The 23,815-nt window shown below is 44.5% G+C and overlaps 1 protein-coding gene across 1 annotated transcript; it reads left to right on the plus strand.

The window, feature by feature from the left end:
- Positions 1 to 14,699: 14,699 nt before the first annotated feature.
- LOC125509275 (phospholipid:diacylglycerol acyltransferase 1) lies at positions 14,700 to 21,798 on the plus strand. Its single transcript, XM_048674203.1, has 6 exons — positions 14,700 to 15,431; positions 17,287 to 17,509; positions 17,611 to 17,894; positions 19,425 to 19,752; positions 20,667 to 20,932; positions 21,114 to 21,798. The coding sequence occupies exons 1-6, from the start codon at positions 14,941 to 14,943 to the stop codon at positions 21,595 to 21,597; spliced, it is 2,076 nt and encodes a 691-aa protein (XP_048530160.1). The 5' UTR covers positions 14,700 to 14,940; the 3' UTR covers positions 21,598 to 21,798.
- Positions 21,799 to 23,815: the final 2,017 nt, after the last annotated feature.

Below are 23,815 nucleotides of genomic sequence, written 5' to 3' on the forward strand. Positions count from 1 at the left end.
ATAACCCTTTAGACGAGCTCTTCGTCACCTCCATAAACGAGAAACATATCCTTAGTCCTTTTCAGGTACTTCAGGATATTCTTGACCGCTGTCCAGTGTTCCATGCCGGGATTACTTTGGTACCTTCCTACCAAACTTACGGCAAGGTTTACATCAGGTCTGGTACACAGCATAGCATACATGATAGACCCTATGGCCGAGGCATAGGGGACGACACTCATCTTTTCTCTATCTTCTGCCGTGGTCGGGCATTGAGCCGTGCTCAATCTCGTACCTTGCAATACAGGCAAGAACCCCTTCTTTGACTGATCCATATTGAACTTCTTCAATATCTTGTCAAGGTACGTACTCTGTGAAAGACCAATGAGGCGTCTCGATCTATCTCTATAGATCTTGATGCCTAATATGTAAGCAGCTTCTCCAAGATCCTTCATTGAAAAACACTTGCTTACGGCAAGGTTTACATCAGGTCTGGTACACAGCATGGCATACATGATAGACCCTATGGCCGAGGCATAGGGGACGACACTCATCTTTTCTCTATCTTCTGCCGTGGTCGGGCATTGAGCCATGCTCAATCTCGTACCTTGCAACACAGGCAAGAACCCCTTCTTTGACTGATCCATATTGAACTTCTTCAATATCTTGTCAAGGTACGTACTCTGTGAAAGACCAATGAGGCGTCTCGATCTATCTCTATAGATCTTGATGCCTAATATGTAAGCAGCTTCTCCAAGATCCTTCATTGAAAAACACTTGTTCAAGTAGGCCTTTATGCTTTCCAAGAATTCTATATCATTTCCCATCAATAGTATGTCATCCACATACAATATGAGAATTGCTACAGGGCTCCCACTCACTTTCTTGTAAACGCAGGCTTCTCCATAAGTCTATGTAAACCCAAACGCTTTGATCATCTCATCAAAACGAATGTTCCAACTCCGAGATGCTTGCACCAGCCCATAGATTGAGTGTTGGAGCTTGCACACCTTGTCAGCATTCTTAGGATCGACAAAACCTTCCGGCTGCATCATATACAATTCTTCCTTAAGGAAACCATTAAGGAATGCCGTTTTGACGTCCATTTGCCATATCTCATAATCATAGAATGCGGTGATTGCTAACATGATTCGGACGGACTTCAGCTTCGCTACGGGTGAGAAAGTCTCATCGTAGTCAACCCCTTGAACTTGTCGATAACCCTTAGCGACAAGCCGAGCTTTGTAGATGGTCACATTACCATCCGCGTCTGTCTTCTTCTTAAAGATCCATTTATTTTCTATGGCTTGCCGATCATCGGGCAAGTCAGTTAAATTCCATACTTCGTTTTCATACATGGATCCTATCTCAGATTTCATGGCTTCCAGCCATTTGTCGGAATCTGGGCCCGCCATCGCTTCTTCATAGTTTGAAGGTTCACCATTGTCTAACAACATGATTTCCAGGACAGGGTTGTCGTACCACTCTGGTGCGGAACGTGTCCTTGTGGACCTACGAAGTTCAGTAGCAACTTGATCTGAAGTTTCATGATCATCATCATTAACTTCCTCTCTAGTTGGTGCAGGCACCTCAGGAACATTTTCCTGAGCTGCGCCACTCTCCGGTTCAAGAGGCAATACTTCATCAAGTTCTACTTTCCTCCCACTTACTTCTTTCGAGAGAAACTCTTTCTCTAGAAAGGATCCATTCTTGGCAACAAAGATCTTGCCTTCGGATCTGAGGTAGAAGGTATACCCAATAGTTTCTTTAGGGTATCCTATGAAGACGCATTTTTCTGATTTGGGTTCGAGCTTTTCAGGTTGAAGTTTCTTCACATAAGCATCGCATCCCCAAACTTTTAGAAACGACAGCTTAGGTTTCTTCCCAAACCATAATTCATACGGTGTCGTCTCAACGGATTCGACGGAGCCCTATTTAAAGTGAATGCGGCAGTCTCTAAAGCATAGCCCCAAAATGACAACGGTAGATCGGTAAGAGACATCATAGATCGCACCATATCCAATAGAGTGCGATTTCGACGTTCGGACACACCATTACGCTGAGGTGTTCCAGGCGGCGTGAGTTGTGAAACTATTCCACATTTCCTTAAGTGCGTGCCAAATTCGTGACTCAACTATTCTCCCCCACGATCTGATCGCAAGAACTTGATTTTTCCTGTCACGTTGATTCTCAACCTCACTCTGAAATTCCTTGAACTTTTCAAAGGTCTCAGACTTGTGTTTCATTAAGTAGACATACCCATATCTACTCAAGTCATCAGTGAGTATGAGAACATAACGATAGCCACCGCGAGCCTCAACACTCATTGGACCGCACACATCAGTATGTATGATTTCCAATAAGTTGGTTGCTCGCTCCATTGTTCCGGAGAACGGAGTCTTGGTCATTTTTCCCATGAAGCATGGTTCGCACGTGTCAAATGATTCATAATCAAGAGACTCCAAAAGTCCATCTGCATGGAGTTTCTTCATGCGTTTGACACCAATGTGACCAAGGCGGCATTGCACAAGTATGTGGGACTATCATTATCAACCTTACATCTTTTGGTATTCACTCTATGAATATGTGTAACATCACGTTCGATATTAAATAAGAATAAACCACTGACCAACGGGGCATGACCATAAAACATATCTCTCATATAAACAGAACAACCATTATTCTCGGATTTAAATGAGTAGCCATCTCGTATTAAACGAGATCCTGATACAATGTTCATGCTCAAAGCTGGCATTAAATAACAATTATTGAGGTTTAAAACTAATCCCGTAGGTAAATGCAGAGGTAACGTGCCGACGGCGATCACATCGACCTTGGAACCATTCCCGACGCGCATCGTCACCTCGTCATTCGCCAGTCTCCGCTTATTCCGCAGCTCCTGTTTTGAGTTACAAATATGAGCAACCACACCGGTATCAAATACCCAGGAGCTACTACGAGTACTGGTAAGGTACACATCAATAACATGTATATCACATATACCTTTGGTGTTGCCGGCCTTCTTGTCCGCTAAGTACTTGGGGCAGTTCCGCTTCTAGTGACCACTTCCCTTGCAATAAAAACACTCAGTCTCGAGCTTGGGTCCATTCTTTGGCTTCTTCCCGGCAGCTTGCTTACCGGGCGCGGCAACTCCCTTGCCGTCCTTCTTGAAGTTCTTTTTACCCTTGCCTTTCTTGAACTTAGTGGTTTTATTCATCATCAACACTTGATGTTCCTTTTTGATTTCCACCTCCGCTGATTTCAGCATCGAATATACCTCAGGAATGGTCTTTTCCATCCCCTGCATATTGAAGTTCATCACAAAGCTCTTGTAGCTAAGTGGGAGCGATTGAAGGATTCTGTCAACGACCGCATCATCTGGGAGATTAACTCCCAGCTGAGACAAGTGGTTGTGCAACCCAGACATTTTGAGTATGTGCTCGCTGACGGAACTATTCTCCTCCATCTTACAACTATAGAACTTGTCAGAGACTTCATATCTCTCGACCCGGGCATGAGCTTGGAAAACCATTTTCAGCTCTTGGAACATCTCATATGCTCTCTGTTGCTCAAAACGCTTCTGGAGCCCCGGTTCTAAGTTGTAAAGCATGCCGCACTGAACCAGGGAGTAATCATCAACACGGGACTGCCAAGCGTTCATAACGTCTTGGTTTGCTGGGGGTGGTGCTTCACCTAGCGGTGCTTCAAGGACATATGCTTTCTTGGTAGCTATGAGGATGATCCTCAAGTTCCGGACCCAGTCCGTATAGTTGCTACCATCATCTTTCAGCTTGGTTTTCTCTAGGAACGCGTTGAAGTTGAGGACAACATTAGCATGGGCCATTTGATCTACAAGACATATTGTAAAGATTTTAGACTAAGTTCATGATAATTAAGTTCATCTAATCAAATTATTCAATGAACTCCCACTCAGATAGACATCCCTCTAGTCATCTAAGTGATACACGATCCGATTCAACTAGGTCGTGTCCGATCATCACGTGAGACGGACTAGTCATCATCGGTGAACATCTTCATGTTGATCGTATCTTCTATACGACTCATGTTCGACCTTTCGGTCTTCAATGTTCCGAGGCCATGTTTGTACATGCTAGGCTCGTCAAGTCAACCTAAGTGTATTGCGTGTGTAAATCTGGCTTACACCCGTTGTATGCGAACGTTAGAATCTATCACACCCGATCATCACATGGTGCTTCGGAACAACGGACCTTAGCAACGATGCACAGTTAGGGGGAACACTTTCTTGAAATTATTGTGAGGGATCATCTTATTTATGCTACCGTCGTTCTAAGCAAATAAGATGTAAAACATGATAAACATCACATGCAATCAAATAGTGACATGATATGGCCAATATCATTTTGCTCCTTTTGATCTCCATCTTCGGGGCGCCATGATCATCGTCGTCACCGGCATGACACCATGTTCTCCATCATCATGATATCCATCATCGTGTCTTCATGAAGTTGTCTCGTCAACTATTACTTCTACTACTATGGCTAACGGTTAGCGGTAAAGTAAAGTAATTACATGACGTTTATGTTGACACGCAGGTCATAAATAAATTAAGACAACTCCTATGGCTCCTGCCGGTTGTCATACTCATCGACATGCAAGTCGTGATTCCTATTACAAGAACATGATCAATCTCATACATCACATATATCATTCATCACATCCTTTTGGCCATATCACATCACACGGCATATGCTGCAAAACACAAGTTAGACGTCCTCTAATTGTTGTTGCAAGTTTTACGTGGCTTCTATAGGTTTCTAGCAAGAACGTTTCTTACCTACGCCAAAACCACAACGTGATATGCCAATTTCTATTTACCCTTCATAATGACCATTTTCATCGAATCCGATCCGACTAAAGTGGGAGAGACAGACACCCGCTAGCCACCTTATGCAACTAGTGCATGTCAGTCGGTGGAACCAGTCTCACGTAAGCGTACGTGTAAGGTCGGTCTGGGCCGCTTCATCCCACGATGCCGCCGAATCAAGATAAGACTAGTAACGGCAAGTAAATTGACAAAATCAACGCCCACAACAACTTGTGTTCTACTCGTGCATAGAAACTAGGCATAGACCTAGTTCATGATGCCACTGTTGGGGAACGTAGCAGGAATTTAAAAAAATTCTACGCATCACCAAGATCAATCTATGGAGTCATCTAGCAACGAGGGGAATAGGAGTGCATCTACATACCCTTGTAGATCGCGAGCGAAAGCGTTCAAGAGAACGGGGTTGATGGAGTCGTACTCGTCGTGATCCAAATCATCGATGACCGAGCGTCGAACGGACGGCACCTCCGCGTTCAACACACGTACGGTTGGGAGATACGTATCCTCCTTCTTGATCCAGCAAGGGGAGAGGAGAGGTTGATGGAGATCCAGCAGCACGACGGTGTGGTAGTGGAAGCAGCGGGATCTCGGCAGGGCTTCGCCAAGCACCAACGAGAGGGAGAGGTGTCATGGAGGGAGAGGGAGGCGCCAGGGACTTGGGTGCGGCTTCCCTCCCTCCCCTCCACTATATATAGGGGCCAGGGGGCGCCGGCCCCTCTAGATCCCATCTAGATGGGGGGCGGCGGCCAAGGGGTGGCTTGGCCCCCAAGCCAAGTGGAGGCGCCCCCCACCCCTAGGGTTTCCAACCCTAGGTGCAGGGGAAGGCCCAAGGGGGGCGCACCAGCCCACCAGGGGCTGGTTCCCTTCCCACTTCAGCCCATGGGGCCCTTCGGGATAGGTGGCCCCACCCGGTGGACCCCCGGGACCCTTCCGGCGGTCCCGGGACAATATCGGTGACCCCCGAAACCTTCCCGGTGGCCGAAACTGGTCTTCCTATATATAAATCTTTACCTCCAGACCATTCCGGAACTCCTCTTGGCGTCCGAGATCTCATCCGGGACTCCGAACAACTTTCGGGTTACCGCATACTAACATCTCTACAACCCTAGCGTCACCGAACCTTAAGTGTGTAGACCCTACGGGTTCGGGAACCATGCAGACATGACCGAGACAACTCTCCGGCCAATAACCAATAGCGGGATCTGGATACCCATGTTGGCTCCCACATATTCCACGATGATCTCATTAGATCAACCACGATGTCGAGGATTCAATCAATCTCGTATTCAATTCCCTTTGTTAATCGGTACGTTACTTGCCCGAGATTCGATCGTCGGTATCCCAATACCTCGTTCAATCTTGTTACCGGCAAGTCACTTTACTCGTGCTGTAGTGCATGATCCCATGACCAACTACTTAGTCACACTGAGCTCATTATGATGATGCATTACCAAGTGGGCCCAGAGATACCTCTCCGTCATACGGAGTGACAAATCCCAGTCTCGATTCATGCCAACCCAATAGACACTTTCGGAGATACCTGTAGTGTACCTTTATAGCCACCCAGTTACGTTGTGACATTTGGCACACCCAAAGCACTCCTACAGTATCCGGGAGTTGCACAATCTCATGGTCTAAGGAAATGATACTTGACACTTAGAAAAGCTCTAGCAAACGAACTACACGATCTTGTGCTATGCTTAGGATTGGGTCTTGTCCATCACATCATTCTCCTAATGATGTGATCCCGTTATCAATGACATCCAATGTCCATGGTTAGGAAACTATAACCATCTATTGATCAACGAGCTAGTCAACTAGAGGCTTACTAGGGACATGTTGTGGTCTATATATTCACACATGTATTACAATTTCCGGATAACACAATTATAGCATGAACAATAGACAATTATTATGAACAAGGAAATATAATAATAACCATTTTATTATTGCCTCTAGGGCATATTTTCAACACAACCCACCCGGGGGCGCCTAGCAAGCCAGGCGTGCCCTGGTGTCTTGTGCCCACCAGGGTTGCCTTCCTAGTTGCTTCTTATTTTCCTAATTTTTGTAATATTTCAAAACTGACAAAAAAATTGCGAATTTGTTGAAGTCCGTATCACGTACCTCCTCTTTTTTCACGATTCTGGAGTGTTCCGGAAGATTTCTTTTATATGTTCCTCTGGTGTCATAGTTTGGATAATATTGCTTTCAACATTAATGAAGTACATGAGATATAATGTTTGATTATTTGTCCATTGATCACCTTCGGGTTAGTACCTTCGCCATTATTTATTTTGATAGCTCCAGAACGATAAATTTCTTCTATATTATATGGTCCTTCCCATTTGGAGAGAAATTTTTCTGCAAAGAATCTGAAACGAGAGTTGTACAAAAGAACATATTCTCCAACTTTGAATTCGCGTTTTTGGATTCTTTTGTCGTGCCATCTTTTAACTTTTTTTTTAAATAACTTGGCATTTTTCATATTCAAATAACCTCTTTTCACCGGCAAGTTCAAAATCATAGTTGAGTTCTTTGATTGCCCAATAATCTATGGACTACGAAATATCCTATTTGCTGCTCATGAGCGGCAAATAGTCGAGCCTTCGCTGAAGGGCAGGCACGAATGGGCCGACCCAAGTGTCCTTCCTTCTTTGGTTATTTTTATTTTTTTGTCGTTTTCTATTTTTTAAAATCTTTTTTCTTCTGTTTTGGTTTTCTTTCTCTTCTTTTATTTTTGTTTTCTGTCTTTTTATTTTTACACTTTTTTCTTGTTTGTTTCTTTTAAATATACAATGAACTTTTTACATTTTTGTTGTATAAATCGAACGTTTTTTAATACACATTGAACAATTTTTAATACATGCTGATTTTTTTAATGTACACTGAATTTTTGTTGTATACTTCAAACATTTTTTAATACACATTATACAGGGTTTTAATACATGGTGAACTTTTTTAATATACATAGGACTTTTTATAAGACACACACTAATTTCTTTCATGAAATATATGTTTCCATTTTTAATAGGGTTTCAAATATCTAACTCCTAAAAAACATGTTTTCTTAATAAAATGACTGCAAAACGCGGAAAAGAAAAGAAAAACAACTCGGGGGAAGAATGGTCCGGCCCATTCGCACCACTCATCGCGTCCTTGGTTCTCATGGGATTGGATATGAAGAATGTTGGACAGCCCGGATAAATGAGACAGGTTTGCGTTCGATTGGGTAGTCAGACAGTTATGGACTGTACGTCCGAACTTGAGGAAAGTGGGTGGTTTGATTGAAGATGCTCTAAGTAGTGGGTTTTTTATTGGGGTTTCATTGGATCATATGAATGGCGTCATCGAATACAGTTGATATGCATTCATATGCTTAGGTGCAAAAAAAATGAGAAAAATACTACTACTAATCACTTGTACTCCCCCCGTTTCTAAATATAAGTCTTACATTTCAAATGGACTACAACATACAGATGTATGTAGACATATTTTAAAGTGTAGATTTATTCATTTTGCTCTGTATGTAGTCATTTGTTGAAATCTTTAGAAAGACTTATATTTGGGAACGGATGGAGTATGTGTTTTAGAACCTCGTAAGGTCATGGTAGTACTGTAGTGTCATTTCTTTTATGTATGTGTTTCATATCCAAGCGCTCTATTATCTTTATTTCCACCCTTCCGAAGATCCAGCACAATAATGGTTGTACCCGGTATGAATGGATAAGAGGATTTGGATTGAATGAGTGGTGCGGTGGACGCGCTCACCACGCGGTGCGCGCACCAAGGACGCCCGTGCGCCCCTGGCCGCATGCATGCGCATGCCGCGACCACGCCGCGCGCGCGCGCCCGGCATCGCACGTCCACCCCACGGCGTCCATCACGCCCACTCGAGCGCGCTCCATCATCCCGCCCCGCCTTTCCGGTACACGGCCACGACAGCCAAGATCGCGCACAGCCCACGCCCGTCGCCATCGGCCCCGCCGTCCGGCGCGCGGCCGTAAACGCGACGCCGTTCCGCTGTCGCAGAGCGGGGTGGAATAGGCCCGGCCCGTACGCGCTCGGCCGGTCGACGGCGGCACATGGGGGTGGGGGCGTGGCCTGTCCCCCAACGAACCAGGCCCCTTTTGGCTCCTCCCCCGGTGGTGACAAATCAATACGCCGCCACTGATTGCCTGTGCTTAGCAGTAGACCAGTAGTTAAGCCGTTCTTTTCCCTGGTGAGGTTGCTGTGCTAGCGCCGAGCTGCTCCACTCCGCTGCAGCTGCAGCTGCTCCACTCCCAACTAAAACTAAACAAAACTTAGTCGAATCCTTTTCTCGTCTTACTTAAGATTACTTTTGGCTTTCGTGTCTGCAGCTGCGGGTGCACGTAACACCGAGAGTGATCACTGATCATCACCTCTGGCCTCTGCAAGTCTGCATGCATGTGATCAAAAGCAAAGCAGCGAGCCGTGCGGCGTGATTACAACTTAGAAGCATACGCGATGGATTTGGTGATCAGCCAAAAGTAGACGAGGCACAACACATGGGCCGTGATTATATAAAACTTAAGAGCATGTACGGGTCGGTCGGCGTGGTTGGGGTAGAAATTTTGTTATCGAGATGTGGGGAGCGCGGGGGGTCGACATTGAAGATACAGACTGACTCCAGCAAAGGCAGGAAGCACCCGCCGTGGCAAACAAGGTTCTTTTTCTAGGGGACAACGAAGTGTTTTTTTTCTTTTTATTTGAGCTGAGATAACGAAGTGGTTGGGGGCCTGGGCTCCTTCCCGACCACGACGAAACGTGGGCCGATCGTAGGTGCAATTGTTTGTTTGTTAGGGGCCGGAGAGTGGGCCTTTCCCTTTGTTTTCCTTCTCTCGAGTTGGGCTGATGCACAACGATCACTGCAGCAGTTTCCGCGAGCGACATATTGCACATTTGCACTGAAGGTTGGAATGGATGGTACTGACGTGGAGGACAAAGAAAAAAAACTTTCCGTATCTGATCTACTCCTGCCCCGCAGTAGTGAGCGGAGAAAAATAAGTCCAGATGCAACTGCGATCAGTACAACCCATAGCGAATTTATTCCGGACAATTGTGTCAGCGTCGCTCATAAGATATCACCATCCCAGGACTAGGATTCAACGTTAAAGGGCCCACTGCCGACGCCCGTGTGATCCGACACCCAACATCTTTCCCCGAGCAAAACAGACAGGATTCTAGTGGATAGTACATCCAGAGAATCTCTCCGTAAAGAAATGCTTAGAGCATCTTCAGCCACGTCCATAATAGGTCCCTCACAATTTTTTAATGCCAACGTTTAAAAATCGGCCTAATCACATCTCCAAAAATTTATTTTTGGCCGGTTTAGGCCAAAACTAACGCTGGCGGATTCAGGCTGAACCCGGTGCGCTGGCTGCGGGCCCACCGAGTCAGAACACTCGCCTCGTCGTTCTCACAGCGTCTCGGTTTCCCGCGAGGAATCAATGCCAAGGCTGCCGTCAGTCAGCCTTTCATTAATTCCTCGCGAACGACACGGTGACGCCCCCCTCCCGCCACGCGTACGCACGGCGCCTAGCCCCCGCCCGCTATAAAGCAACGCCTACCCCAAGCCTGTGGCCACACCTCGCCCACAACCGTCGAGCACTGCCTCTCTCTTCCCGTGCGTAGCCGCCGTCGACGCTACTCCCCCTCTCTCTCCCCATGCCCAGACGCGACGATGGGCGAGCGGTTCCCCGGCGATGGGGCGGCGGCCAATGGCTTCGGTCGCCGCTCGTTGCACGAGTGGGAAACCCGCTTGCTGTTCGAGGCCAACATCCCGGCGCCTCCTGACATGCGCACGCCGAGGCGGTGAAAGCTCAGTGCCGGTGGCGTTCCCATCCCCCCGTTGCCCAACGTCACCGTGCGTGCCGACTACTTCGCCAACGAGGTCGGCCGCGTGCGGGTGTCGCTGACGGAGGAGCAGCAGGCCCTCCCGCAGTATGCCGCCGGCAATCACGAGGCGTGGGCGGCGTACTTCCAGCATCGGCAGGCGCAACGACTGGCCTCCACCAACGTGGCACCGGTGGTGCGGCGGACGAAGAACATCGAGGGCAGCTGTCTATGGCGGGGCACCCCAGGCAGCACTCTCCACGCCGTCCTCCAACACCTCGAGGGCGGCAATGACCCATCCTTGACGTACTCTGCTGCCCCGCCACGCGAATGGATGCCGAGGAGGACGGTGACCTCTTCCTCCTCCTCCTCCTCCCGCTCCTCCTCCTCCGGGTCACCGGTGCTGTTCCGCGTCAAGGCCCAGCCCGCGGAGACGCCGCTCAGCCGGCGCACCCGCAACGCCGACATCGTTATCAATGAGGGCGGGCGCGCCTCCTCCTCGGCTCCTCCCCGCTTCATCAAGCCGAAGACAGAGCCAGGGCTCGTCGCCGCCGTGTAGACGGAGCCCGGGCTCGCCTCCGTGAAGACCGAGCTAGGGCTCGCCGCCGTGAAGACCGAGCCGGAGCTCTCCGACGCGGCGGCCTTGAAGTGGGCGCGCGAAGACTGGCGCGGACGGAGTTGGAGCGCCAGTGCCGCACCCTTGAGCAGATCGCCGCTCGGCGCCGTGGCCGCGACGAGGGAGGCGTCGTCGTTCTCGACGATGACAGCGACGAGGACGCGCCGCCACCGGTCCGCCAGGGCGACCCCGGGCAGGGGTCCAAGAGGGGCGGCCGCATGAAGGAGGAGGAGAAGGACGACGGCGACAACGGCGGCGATGGCGACGACTTCGCCGCGCTCAACGCGTTCTTCGGCCTGTAGTTGCGGCCTTTGTTTTTTAAGTACTTCACTTTGCTATGTAAAAAACTATTTAAGTCGCCTTAGTAATGTCATGTTTGCCGAATTTTAGCCGAATCTTTGTTCGTTTGCCGAATTTTAGCTGAATTCTTTTTCAAAAAAAAAAGTAAAAACGCCTTCTGGGGACGACCCTGGGGCCGGCGCCTGGGAGCCCCAAAACCCCCATGCCGATTTTTACGTCGGTTCGCCCTCAGACGGCTATTTTACGAACCCCTAGTGGGCCAACGGCTGGTGATGCTCTTATCCTCCCCGAGAAAGAAAAATGCTTATGTTCTCTCACCACCGTGCTAGAAAGAATCGTAGTTGCATATAGTGCCGTGGAGATAAGTTGCTGCTAGATTCAGAATGTCACGAAAGAATATCAAACCAAACTCCAGCCGGATCTGCAGAACGAGGATGGGTTTCTATTTAAGGGCCTCTTTAATTCGTAGGATTGCAAAAATGCAGGAATAGAAAAAATGTAGGATTGGAATGACATGGTTATTGGATTCTTATAGGATTTAAATTTGTTTGATTATGCCAATGAAAAAACAAATGATTTATTTTAAAATGTTGGAGTGGATGTTAGAATTCCTATGAAATATAGTACAAATGAATTCTTAGGAAAAATTCTTACATGATTCAATCCTACGAATCAAACAGCCAACATAAGAAAATTTCCCAAGAATTTTAATCCTTTAAAAATCTTATGAAAATCCTTTGAATCAAAGAGGCCCTAAACAGTTTTAGCAAAATATATGTTACATGTCACCCGAAGCTTGGCATAATATTTCAGACCCTTTGATTCTGATGGAGAACCTCTAAATTTTAATTGGGCCGCTCGTATTTTCCTAAATTTATTTTAGTTGTTTCGACTATGTGCGTTTAGTGGAGAAGACGTTCTCGTCGAAGATAAGGAGGTTTGTGGCGACTTCGCCAATCTCAAGATAATGTGCCGGCTCAATCTCTTAAAGGTGCTCATAGGATTAGAATGCACGTGCGGTCATACTTATGAGTGTGTGTATATGTATGGGCATCTGTTCGTATCGTGTTAAAAAAACACCGAAGAGTATACAGTAATATCTTTGTCGGCAATTGCAAAGCATAAATCTTTGTATCATATACTCAGAAAGCAAGTACGTAAAAAACACACCAACGTTAACTCTAACACATTTAGGCAACAAATCATGTAAATCATAGATTATTTCAAACTAACATGTGTATCAAATAAATCTCGATTTGATTACACGCCACGCTTTCATAGAAAGAACTTTTCCTTTAACCAACACGACTTGAGAATTTTCCACAGTGAAACCAACATAATAATTATTCCACCAAAAAACCAACATAATAACTATTTTATTTTCAACACACCAATAATTTGGTTCTGACAACTTTAAATACTTGCTTTATGACAATAATACATTATATAATTTTTATTCGATGCTGCTATTGTTACAAATTGAAATTGCCAACATAATTTGCATTGAGCATTTCCACAAAGACTGAAATTGAGGCCAAATGATTTGTTTTTTATAAAAACACTTCAGCTGTGAATAATATATTTTTTCTATCGCCACCAATGTCCGCTTTCAATACAAATTTCATCCATCTTAAAAATTCCCTTCGTATATCTACAACGCAATGACTCCTAATGTTAAGGTTGACACGATATGAGCACAATGTGAAGGCCATTTGTGTTGATCTGGTGCCCATTCCCCACCACTATGTAGATGTGGGTCTGCTGGATCATGATGTTCGAGTGGGACTGCACATGTCAGGATATGAAGTCATTGTCTTTGATATTGCCGCCCAGGAACAAAATGCATACGAGGGCATATGGATGTTGTTGGATGACCGACATACGTGCTGAAACTGACTATCCATATAGAACAAACGAATGATGCATGCATGCCGAAATGCGACAGCGTCTCATGGCGGGAGTTTAGTCGTAGTCATGTACCATAATCACCACCCACAACACAACTTGAAAGCCGACATTGTGCATGGCGTGGTTGCTTGCCACCTAATTGCACCCTAATGATAGGTTCATTGGGGTAGGTGTGCTAGGGGAGCGACAAGGGCAATGAGATCTCACCTAATGAACATGAAATCATACAACCATTCGATTTACCGCCAACAGAGAGAAGGACGATCATCATGACAAAAGAATAGGCATGCTAGGGGAACGACAAGGGCAATGAGATGCCACCCAATGAACATGGAATCATACAACCATTCGATTAGCGCCAACAGGGAGAAGGACGACCATCACGGAAGAAGAAGGACGATCTTGCTAGGACCACTAGCAAAGCGAGGTGCATGGGGGGTTTCAAGGGCAGTAGAAATATTTACAAGGAGAACACGAGTCAGTGGATGAGTTGACATGCCAATTGATAAGCTGCCAGCTTTAGGAAAACTTATATGTGACATCTGGAGTAAAAACATTCCCTCATGCTATCTAGATATCCCTCTTGTCTTGTTAAAGCTGTCGTTCTAGACAAGATAAGGCTAAACATTAAAATTTTTGACTAGTAATATTTCTCAAAATTTGAAAATAGATACTCGAAAAGCGATGTACTCCCTCCGTCTCACAATATAAGATAATACGTTGGATTCCATAAATAGTTAATGAATATATTCACAGGAATTTAAATTATTTTAGGTCCATTTTTTGCGGGGTTTTTTAAGTCCATTATTACATGAGAATGGATCGTGCTCTGCACCTTGAATGTATGTAATAAATGGAAAAAAGAAAAACCGTGCCAACCGAAAGATCACGTTTCACCGTAAAAAAACCCAGAAAGATCACGTTTTGGCGAGGCTCTGCTCTGGTTGGATCGCCATTATCATTTCTGCAAGCTACGCCGGCCCCACTTCACCGTCCCCGTCCTTGACGGCCACCCCTGGGCCCCACACAGGTTCCAATCAATAGAGGCAGGCGAACTCCGCCCCACCCGCACCGCGTCTTCACGAACCACAGACCCGTCCCGTGCCGCCGGGCCCACGTAGGCAGGCACCCGTGGCCAGCTCGGCGCACGTACATCGGGCGCAGGGATCGCTCCGGTGCGGCGCGACGGTCGCCTACGGCCTCGAGCCTCCTCCCTCTCCCGACCTCACAAACGCTAGCCCCGCGAGGCCGCCCCGCCCCTCCCGACCTCGCCCCCTCCGCCTCCTTGGGCCCCGCCGCCGGCTTAGGGTTTCGCGGGCCAGGCCCCCTCCCGGCCGCCGCCGGCGATGCGAGTGCGCCCGCGCAGGTAGCCCCGCCCCCGCCCGCCGATCCCATTCGCCCCCGCGCGCGCGCCATGTCGCTCCTACGGAGGCGGAGGCAGCAGCAGTCGCCGCCGCCGCCCTCGCCGGGCGACGACAGCAATGGCTCCGACCACGACGACAAGGACAAGGACAAGGGGAAGAAGCCGGCGCAGGAGCAGCCGTCCTCCTCCGCCTCCGCGCCGCCGTCCAAGGAGGCCGGCCGGCGGGCCAGGGGCAAGTGGTCGTGCGTGGACAGCTGCTGCTGGCTCGTCGGCTGCGTCTGCTCCTCCTGGTGGCTGCTGCTCTTCCTCTACAACGCCATGCCGGCCTCCTTCCCGCAGTACGTAACGGAGGCCATCACGGGCCCGCTCCCGGACCCGCCCGGGGTCAAGCTGCAGAAGGAGGGGTTGCACGCCAAGCACCCCGTCATCTTCGTGCCGGGGATCGTCACGGGAGGCCTCGAGCTCTGGGAGGGCCATCACTGCGCCGAGGGGCTCTTCCGGAAGCGCCTCTGGGGCGGCACATTCGGCGACGTGTACAAGAGGTCGCTTTCTTACCTGTTAGGTGTTGCATTCGCATCCGTCGCGTGTCCATTAAGTCTCTAACTTTGTTTGGTCGTTATTAGGGCTGCTTTAGCAATCGACGCTAGGATCCTTTAATAGAATGAGTCCCATGTTATTCTTTTTGGCTTGCTTTGTTGTTTGTCGAGCTTTTGGGAATTGTTTTGGCAGAGTTAGGACTTCAGGACAGTAGTCTGATTCCATAGGCTGTCAATACCTCGTGTTCTCTAACGCCCTTTCCGTAGATTTCTTTTATATATCTTATTAATGTGTCTGAGCTGTAGGACTAGAGGTTCATTCCAGATCTTCTGAAGTCTGGGTTAGGGTGTATGATTCCTCAATGGCGAGGTGCTCAGTCAAGAACTGGGACTTAGGTGCTCAATAGAAAGTTGGTTCCAATTTTGGATGGTTTTTATTACTTTCTCAATGGTTGATTTGTTACGGTGGAGGGATTAGAATTCTTGGTAATTTGAACTTTATTTGTGTTTCTTAAGCTAGTTTTGTACTGTTTAATTGTGTAAGTACTTGGGATATTTCTATGAAATGTTGGGTGTGACAATCACTTTCAGCTGCCTTGAAATGCTGTTTTTTGTTACTAGCATGGGAGCAGGATTTGAGTGGGCAAGATGTGACTTTGAGAGCTGCATGGAGTGCACATGTTGTAAAACTAGGCAACATTGTGTCCCCCACTGGCTATGAGGGGATGTTGATATAGGGAAATTCTTGTACAAGAGAAATCTAGATTATGTGTGTTCAGGTCCTTTAGGAGAAATTATAATTTGCGTTAAACAAAGCTTTCGATGTAGTCATGGGATGCCTTTTGGAGTAGATATTTATATCCGACTGTTTCATTATTTATTATTCAAATACTGCTTTTCTGGAAAGGTCGATGTTGCCTACTTTCTGGTGAGAGTAATAACGTGATCCCTGAACAGCATACCTGCTATTCCTTCTAAGCCTTGTGTTGTTGAGCTATCCCTATGTAGGAAAAGTAGATGACTCACTTTGCATTGAAGTAACTGCCTTTATTTACAGTCACATTTTGGCAGGGGTGGTAATCTTGGTGCTCTACTTGTTTGCAAAACTTCAGATTCTACAGTAAAATATCTTGTTTAGAGAAAAGCCTAATTTGAATCCTAAAACTTATGTGCTAGAAAACTAATTAATGTAGTCTTTTAGTGTTTCGTTTCTTCGTTCAATTTCGATTCCTGCATTCCCTTGGGAAATTAGAAATCTCATTCAGGGGCTTGTGTATATATGACATTAAAAGTTCAGCACTGTAGCAATTTCTTGTGGGATTAGTTGTTACATGGTATATGGCATTGCATTTACTTTGTCGTAAATACCTGCATTAAGACGTTACAGTCTGAACAAATTTAATATCCTGAACCCTGTTACCAAGAATGAAGTTGATGTTTTACAAATAGAAGCAGAGTCTAAATCTCTTATGACATAGCTTCAGTCTTGAAACTGAAATATCCATGCAAAGCTAGATGCTATACTGCCCGCTGTAACATGGATTGACCCGAGAGTTATACTTCATTTGATGCTGTATTACAGTCACTACTGCTAAGGTTACATGTTACAGAGTTTGTTACTTTTTGATTTTTAGTTTATTGTTTATTTTTTCCAACTCTTTCTACTGAAGGAGCTTTTGCCTAGAATATGCGCTCTTTATGTTTTGCCTGCAGTCATCAAAGCTTACTTATCATATACTCTAAGTTGGTTATTGTACTAGTCTCCTTCATTTTGCTAGAGCATTCTTTTGGGTATAGTTGTGCACTATCACAGACCTGCTTCTGCTTGTAATCTCTTTAATCCTCTTGAAACATTTTTCAGGCCTTTATGCTGGATTGAACATATGTCATTGGACAACGAAACTGGATTAGATAAACCAGGAATAAGAGTTAGGCCGGTCACAGGCCTTGTCGCAGCTGACTATTTTGTCCCTGGCTATTTTGTTTGGGCAGTCCTGATTGCCAATTTAGCTCGGATTGGATATGAAGAAAAGAACATGTACATGGCTGCTTATGATTGGAGGTTATCATTCCAGAACACTGAGGTATGACATAGATTGCATCATTAGCTATATTTTCTTCGTTATGTGAATGCTACTGATATATGATGCTCTGTCATGTTTCTAACTTAAATTGCCATCTGCAGACCCGTGATCAAACATTGAGCAGAATAAAGAGTAACATTGAGCTCTTGGTAGCGACTAATGGTGGAAATAGGGCGGTGGTGATCCCACATTCCATGGGAGTTCTCTATTTTCTTCATTTTATGAAGTGGGTAGAAGCACCTTCTCCCATGGGTGGTGGTGGTGGTCCTGATTGGTGTGCAAAGCACATCAAAGCTGTAGCAAACATTGGTGGGCCTTTCTTAGGAGTTCCAAAGGCTGTTGCTGGGCTTTTCTCATCTGAAGCCAAAGATGTTGCTGTTGCTAGGTAATTCAAGTTATAAAAGTTTGGTAGCTGATGTTTAATGTGCCTACTGAAATCATGTTATTTGTTATAGAATTACAATTCAACACACACCCATGCCCACGCCCACGCCCCACGCACATTCTGAATTATGCTTGTCAGTTGGCCACAGGATACTGTGCGTGCTTTAACCCGTAGTGGCAAGGACATCAAGTATTCAAGTCATCTAGCTCTATACTTTTATTCTCACGTCTTACTTGCGCATAGCTAATTTGTAACTATGGTAATAAATGATTGTAAGTCATTGTTGAATTCATGACTGCATGGTTACACCTATAGTATGATATGACCATAGTGATTAACCTGTGTTCTGTGATAAGGACCATGTGGCCGGGAAGTACTTGATCTAGTTTAGAAGTTTGAAGTTGCATTACATAAAGTCATTATGTACTACTCCCTCCGTCCCAAAATAAGTGACTCAACTTTGTACTAACTTTAGGACAAAGTTAGTATAATGCTGAGTCACTTATTTTGGGACGGAGGGAGTATCTGATAACAGTGGTTCCCCTTTTGATACCTTTTGAGGTGAATTTCAAGTAGACATGATTTCTCTGACTTATTTTTCACAACGGAGAAGCACCTGCTGGTATTGGTTGTTTCAGTTGTTTTGAGGCTGGGTAGTTGATAGCGTCTAAACTGATGATTGCACCCATGTTATAGTTATAAGCAGTCTAAGCAATTCTGTGTTCTGTTTGTATCCTTATCAATTGTTCTAAGCAATTAAAGTAATCATGCGGCACATGTCTAGGCATTTCTCTGTTAGTGGTGCCATTCATCTGTTAAGATGGTTTTGTATTTGCAGAATCCTTGCCATGTTCTTTACAACCGTACTAATACCAAAGTATAGGTTGTATTATGTTGTTCATTGTTACGCCAGTCCATGATCCCAAGTATGAATCTCCTATCATCGCACATCTAATGGTCGTTTGTTAGTCACACAACACTAACATGCATAAGGTGTTCTGTTGCAAACAAGATACAAGTTCCAAGCTTATGTAACCTTGCTGGATTAATCTACTTTGATGGATGGACCATGTAAAGTACTCCCTCCGTTTCTTTTTACTCTGCGTATAAGTTTTGGTCAAAGTCAAACTACACAAAGTTTGACCAAATTTATATTAAAAAATCTGAACATCTACAATACTAAAACTATATAATATGAAAATACATTTCATGGTGCATCTGGAAATATTGATTTCATGTTGTGAATGTTGATATTTTTTAATATAAAGTTAGTCAAACTTTACAAAGCTTGACTTTGACCAAACCTTTATATGCAGACTAAAAAGAAACGGAGGGAGTATTAGCATGGCCGTTGTTCAGTTTTAGAACTGTAAATGGTTACTGTTTTGAGTATATAGGTTACTGGTTTCACTTGAAACATAAATTTGTTGCCGTGGGTGGTATAGTATCCTGCCGTTCTTTTCCTTATTTGATTAACAGAAATTTACCGTGGGTGGTATAAGGCCTAAATATTATGTCATTCATGTACAGAGCTATTGCACCAGAAATGCTGGACTCAGATTTTCTTGGACTTCAGACCTTGCGACACTTGATGCGAATGACCCGTACATGGGATTCAACAATGTCAATGCTCCCTAAAGGTGGTGAGACTATTTGGGGAGGTTTGGATTGGTCTCCAGAAGATGGTTTTGAGTGTAAATCCAAGAAGCGGAAGACCAATGATTCAGAGGTTTCTAAGGATGTTCATGGGGAACCTGTCGAAGTTAATCCAGAGCCTGTGAACTTTGGAAGAATGGTATCTTTTGGAAAAGATGTAGCGGAAGCTCCGGCTTCAAATATTGAGCAGATAGAATTCCGTGTGAGTATTCAGAAGCATAACATAAGCATACCAGCTTCTATTTATTTACGACCATCATACATGCAAATCACTATTTTCCTAGGTCTGTGGTATTGTCTTTAACTACTCCCTCCGTTGAAAATAATTGAAGTTCTAGGATATTTCTAAGACAAACTTTTCTAAGTTATCTGCAAAGATCTACAATTTTAAATATATATAATACGAAAATATATTTCATAAAGAATCTAGTTCAGTACATTTGGTTTTGTAGATGTTGATATATTTTTATATATACTCAGTCAAACTTAATGAAGTTTGACTTAGGACAATTCTAAGACTTCAATTATTTTTGAACTGAGGGAGTACTTGTCAGTGCCTTTAATAATTAGCATTATTCTTATTCCAGAAATCTTTGATCTGACATGTATTCAGTTTGTTAGTTGCGCTGTTATTTTGTTAAACTCCATCAATTCTGGCAGTGGAACTCTTCTATTTGACAATGATAATTTTATATCACATTTATAATCGAACACTGCTGGCTCAAACTGTACCTCGTTCATTGTTTCAGCGAAACTCGTATGCAACGCTCATCATTTTGTATTGCATTATGATCTACATTGTTGGCTTAAATTCTAGCTGGTTCAGTCCTGATTCCTGAAGAAGTAACTGTTTGTCTAAGAATTTGCTCCAGTTTAAGCCTTCCAGTTCACCACATGAAGCTCTTGATTTGCTTTTTTATATAAGATAGTGTGATATATTTACCTGTCTTGCTAGTATTATATGACTGTATGTAGAATGGGTTATTTTCTTCAAGGTGAGCTGTGAGCACCTTGTGGTGTACTCTTGATGCAAGATAGTGATATATTTAGTTGGAACGTGTAGTTATCTGGAAATTGAGCTGTGAGCACAGAAAAAACTTATTATCGTCATTTCAGGATGCTGTCAAAGGTAATAATCTTGCCCATTCGAATACATCATGCCGGGATGTCTGGACAGAGTATCAGGAATTAGGGTGGGGTGGAATAAAGGCAGTTTCAGACTACAAAGCTTTCACCGCAGGCTCTATCATAGATCTTTTTAACTTTGTTGCTCCAAGGATGATGCAGCGTGGTAGTGTTCATTTTTCATATGGAATTGCTGATAACTTGGATGATCCAAAATATGGCCACTACAAGTATTGGTCAAACCCCTTGGAGACAAAGTAAGAACCTTTTGCCAGCATTCTCATTTTAATTCAGTTACCTACATTAGTTTTTTTTTCAAGAAAGCATGTTCTGTAAAAAAAATCTGCTGCATGGCGATCATGCATACAAAATCTTGCAAATATTGTGTATTATTTTGGTTGGTTTATGAATGCTATCTTACATCCTTTTCATTTGCAGACTACCAGATGCGCCTGAAATGGAAATATTTTCGATGTATGGAGTAGGCATTCCTACCGAAAGAGCATATGTCTATAAATTATCCCCACAGGCAGAGTGTTATATACCCTTTCAGATAGATGCCTCAGCTGAGGGTGGGGATGAGAATAGCTGCTTGAAAGGTGGTGTTTACATGTCGAATGGTGACGAGACTGTTCCAGTTCTTAGTTCAGGGTATATGTGTGCCAAAGCATGGCGTGGAAAAACTCGCTTCAACCCTTCTGGCAGCAAGACTTACGTGAGAGAGTATAGTCATTCTCCACCCTCGAATCTCCTCGAAGGCAGGGGCACACAGAGTGGTGCCCACGTTGATATTATGGGGAACTTTGCTTTAATGGAGGATATTATCAGGATTGCTGCTGGGGCAACCGGTGAGGAAATTGGTGGTGATCAGGTGTATTCTGATATATTCAAATGGTCCGAGAAGATAAAGCTGAAATTGTAGTTAGTAGGAAATCATGTGATTCGTGGTGACGAAGCAGATTTTACTCTGGTCGAATCCTATTAATTTTGATTTGATAATGTAATGGTTTTCACTCTGACACTGGCGTTATTGTGAAACCGCGGTGTATATTAAAATGTATAGATGGAAGCTGTGATACTTTTGTAGGTTCCTTTGTTATGATGATAAATATTGTGCAATTCATTTGCATCTTCATCACTTGTAACATTCATTTGTTATACTTCTGTAGGTTCCTTTGTGATGATGAGAAATATTTTGCAATTCATTACATGTTTGTCGACTATAACATCCATTTGTTCATCAAGGCATGACCTTTTTCTTTTTGAAACCCAATTGACTAAGATATGATTACTATATTCTTCTTACATTTATTCTCTTCTACTCCACTCTGGCAGGGCTATGGCTATATGAAGGGCAACCCTCCTATATTATCTGAAATTATATACTCCCTCTGTTCACTTTCATAAGACCTTGAAGACATTTCAGACAATGTACAAAACAACCCATTTTGAGTTGTCTGAAATGACTTACAAAAGTGAACGGAGGGAGTAATATTTGTTAAGATAATGTGATTCAATTGCCGGAAGTTTATATGGAAAACACATTTGATTCTCTAGTTCAATTCCACCATAAGGAGAAATATTGTGCAATTTGTTTCTATTTTCATTAGTTGCAATATTCATTTGTTGATCAAGGCAGATTTTGTGTGGTTCCTATTTTCTAAAAAAGGCAAAGCCTCATTGATACCCAACAAATTGGCATACAGAAAGAAAAAAAAATATCTGAGGCAACCAAGCGACATGTGACCTAACGAAGGATGTGACTGCATGATAGCACCTTGAAGATGGAATCATGGCTCACGCGCTAATGTTGGCTGGTCAAACCACATGGACAAACCTAGGGCTATCACCATTGAAATGGAATTTCGACCCAACATCTTCAATAAGAAAAATGATGTGTGGACATTGGCGTTGGCTGACCGAGCCAGAAGGTTAAATCACGTGTTTCCCCTAAAGGAAATACAGTTTCGAGGATTGTGTCGCATCCGCCGCCGCCGCACCACCACAAACTATTGGTCTAGTTCAAAAGTTAGAAATGAATCGAGTTATGATTTGGATTGTTGAACTTTAAGGGAAGGAAAAATACTTATTCATTGTTATGCTCAACGACATTTTACAATGGAAGCCAATAGCTGGCATACACCCCCTAGATGGTGGCCAGAGCAAACGGTTGTTCCCTCAGCTAGCGTCAAACGAGCAAACGAATGTCCATGCGTTCCCTCCCAATGACCTTCCAAGCGAACGCTCAAAGGGCCCTCCCCTACATACCCCTCACCCCTTTCCCCCTCCTCAACAATTTTTTTTTGCCATACTATCAAAGAGAAATTGCCATGCTATGGCAATGCTATCAGCAAAAATTTCCATGTTGCCATGTGTGCAAGGATTTCCATGCTGCAATATAGAATAATTGTCATGCTACCTCTTGAGTAATTGCCATGAAGGAAGAAGAGGGTTGCTATGGTACAACAAAAAAAGAATTGACATCCTACATCATGAGAAAGTTGCCACAAATGTCCACCGTGTTGCAAAGGGGAGATTTTCCTACCGAACACGAAAATTGCCACAAATGCCCATGCAAAGGGGATAATTTTCCTACCGAACACGAAAATTGCCACAAATGCCCATGATTTACGATGTTGCAAAGAGAAGAATTGTCATGATATAACATGGAGAATTACATGCTACAACGGAGAAATTCGCACACATGTCTTCAGAAATTTCCCATGCTCTAGATAAAGATTTGCCATGACACAACTAGAGAAGTATCGTGGTACCGTGTGAAAAGTTGCCACGTGTAAGTAGTCTGAAACACATAGAATTTGTCATGCTATTACACCGACAATGTGTAAAACCTAAAACACACACAGAATTTTGCTATGTTATAGCTGACATAGTTGTCATGTGCAAAAAACCTAAAAATCAGAATTTGCCATGTTCAGGATTAGAAAATGGAGAAAAGCGTACAAATTTGGGCCGTTCACTTGTGCCTAAAAATCAGAATCTGCACTGAACGAACCGTTCAATCTAGCTCAGATTTGACGTACCTGAGAGCGTTCATGCAAAAACGATGATGAGCCGCCGCCAGTTTAGTACTTCCGCTGTTCCATAATTAATGAGTACATATTTTCTTAAAAGTTAAC

This window comes from Triticum urartu, chromosome 5 (assembly GCF_003073215.2).
Source record: "Triticum urartu cultivar G1812 chromosome 5, Tu2.1, whole genome shotgun sequence".
NCBI lineage: Eukaryota > Viridiplantae > Streptophyta > Magnoliopsida > Poales > Poaceae > Triticum > Triticum urartu.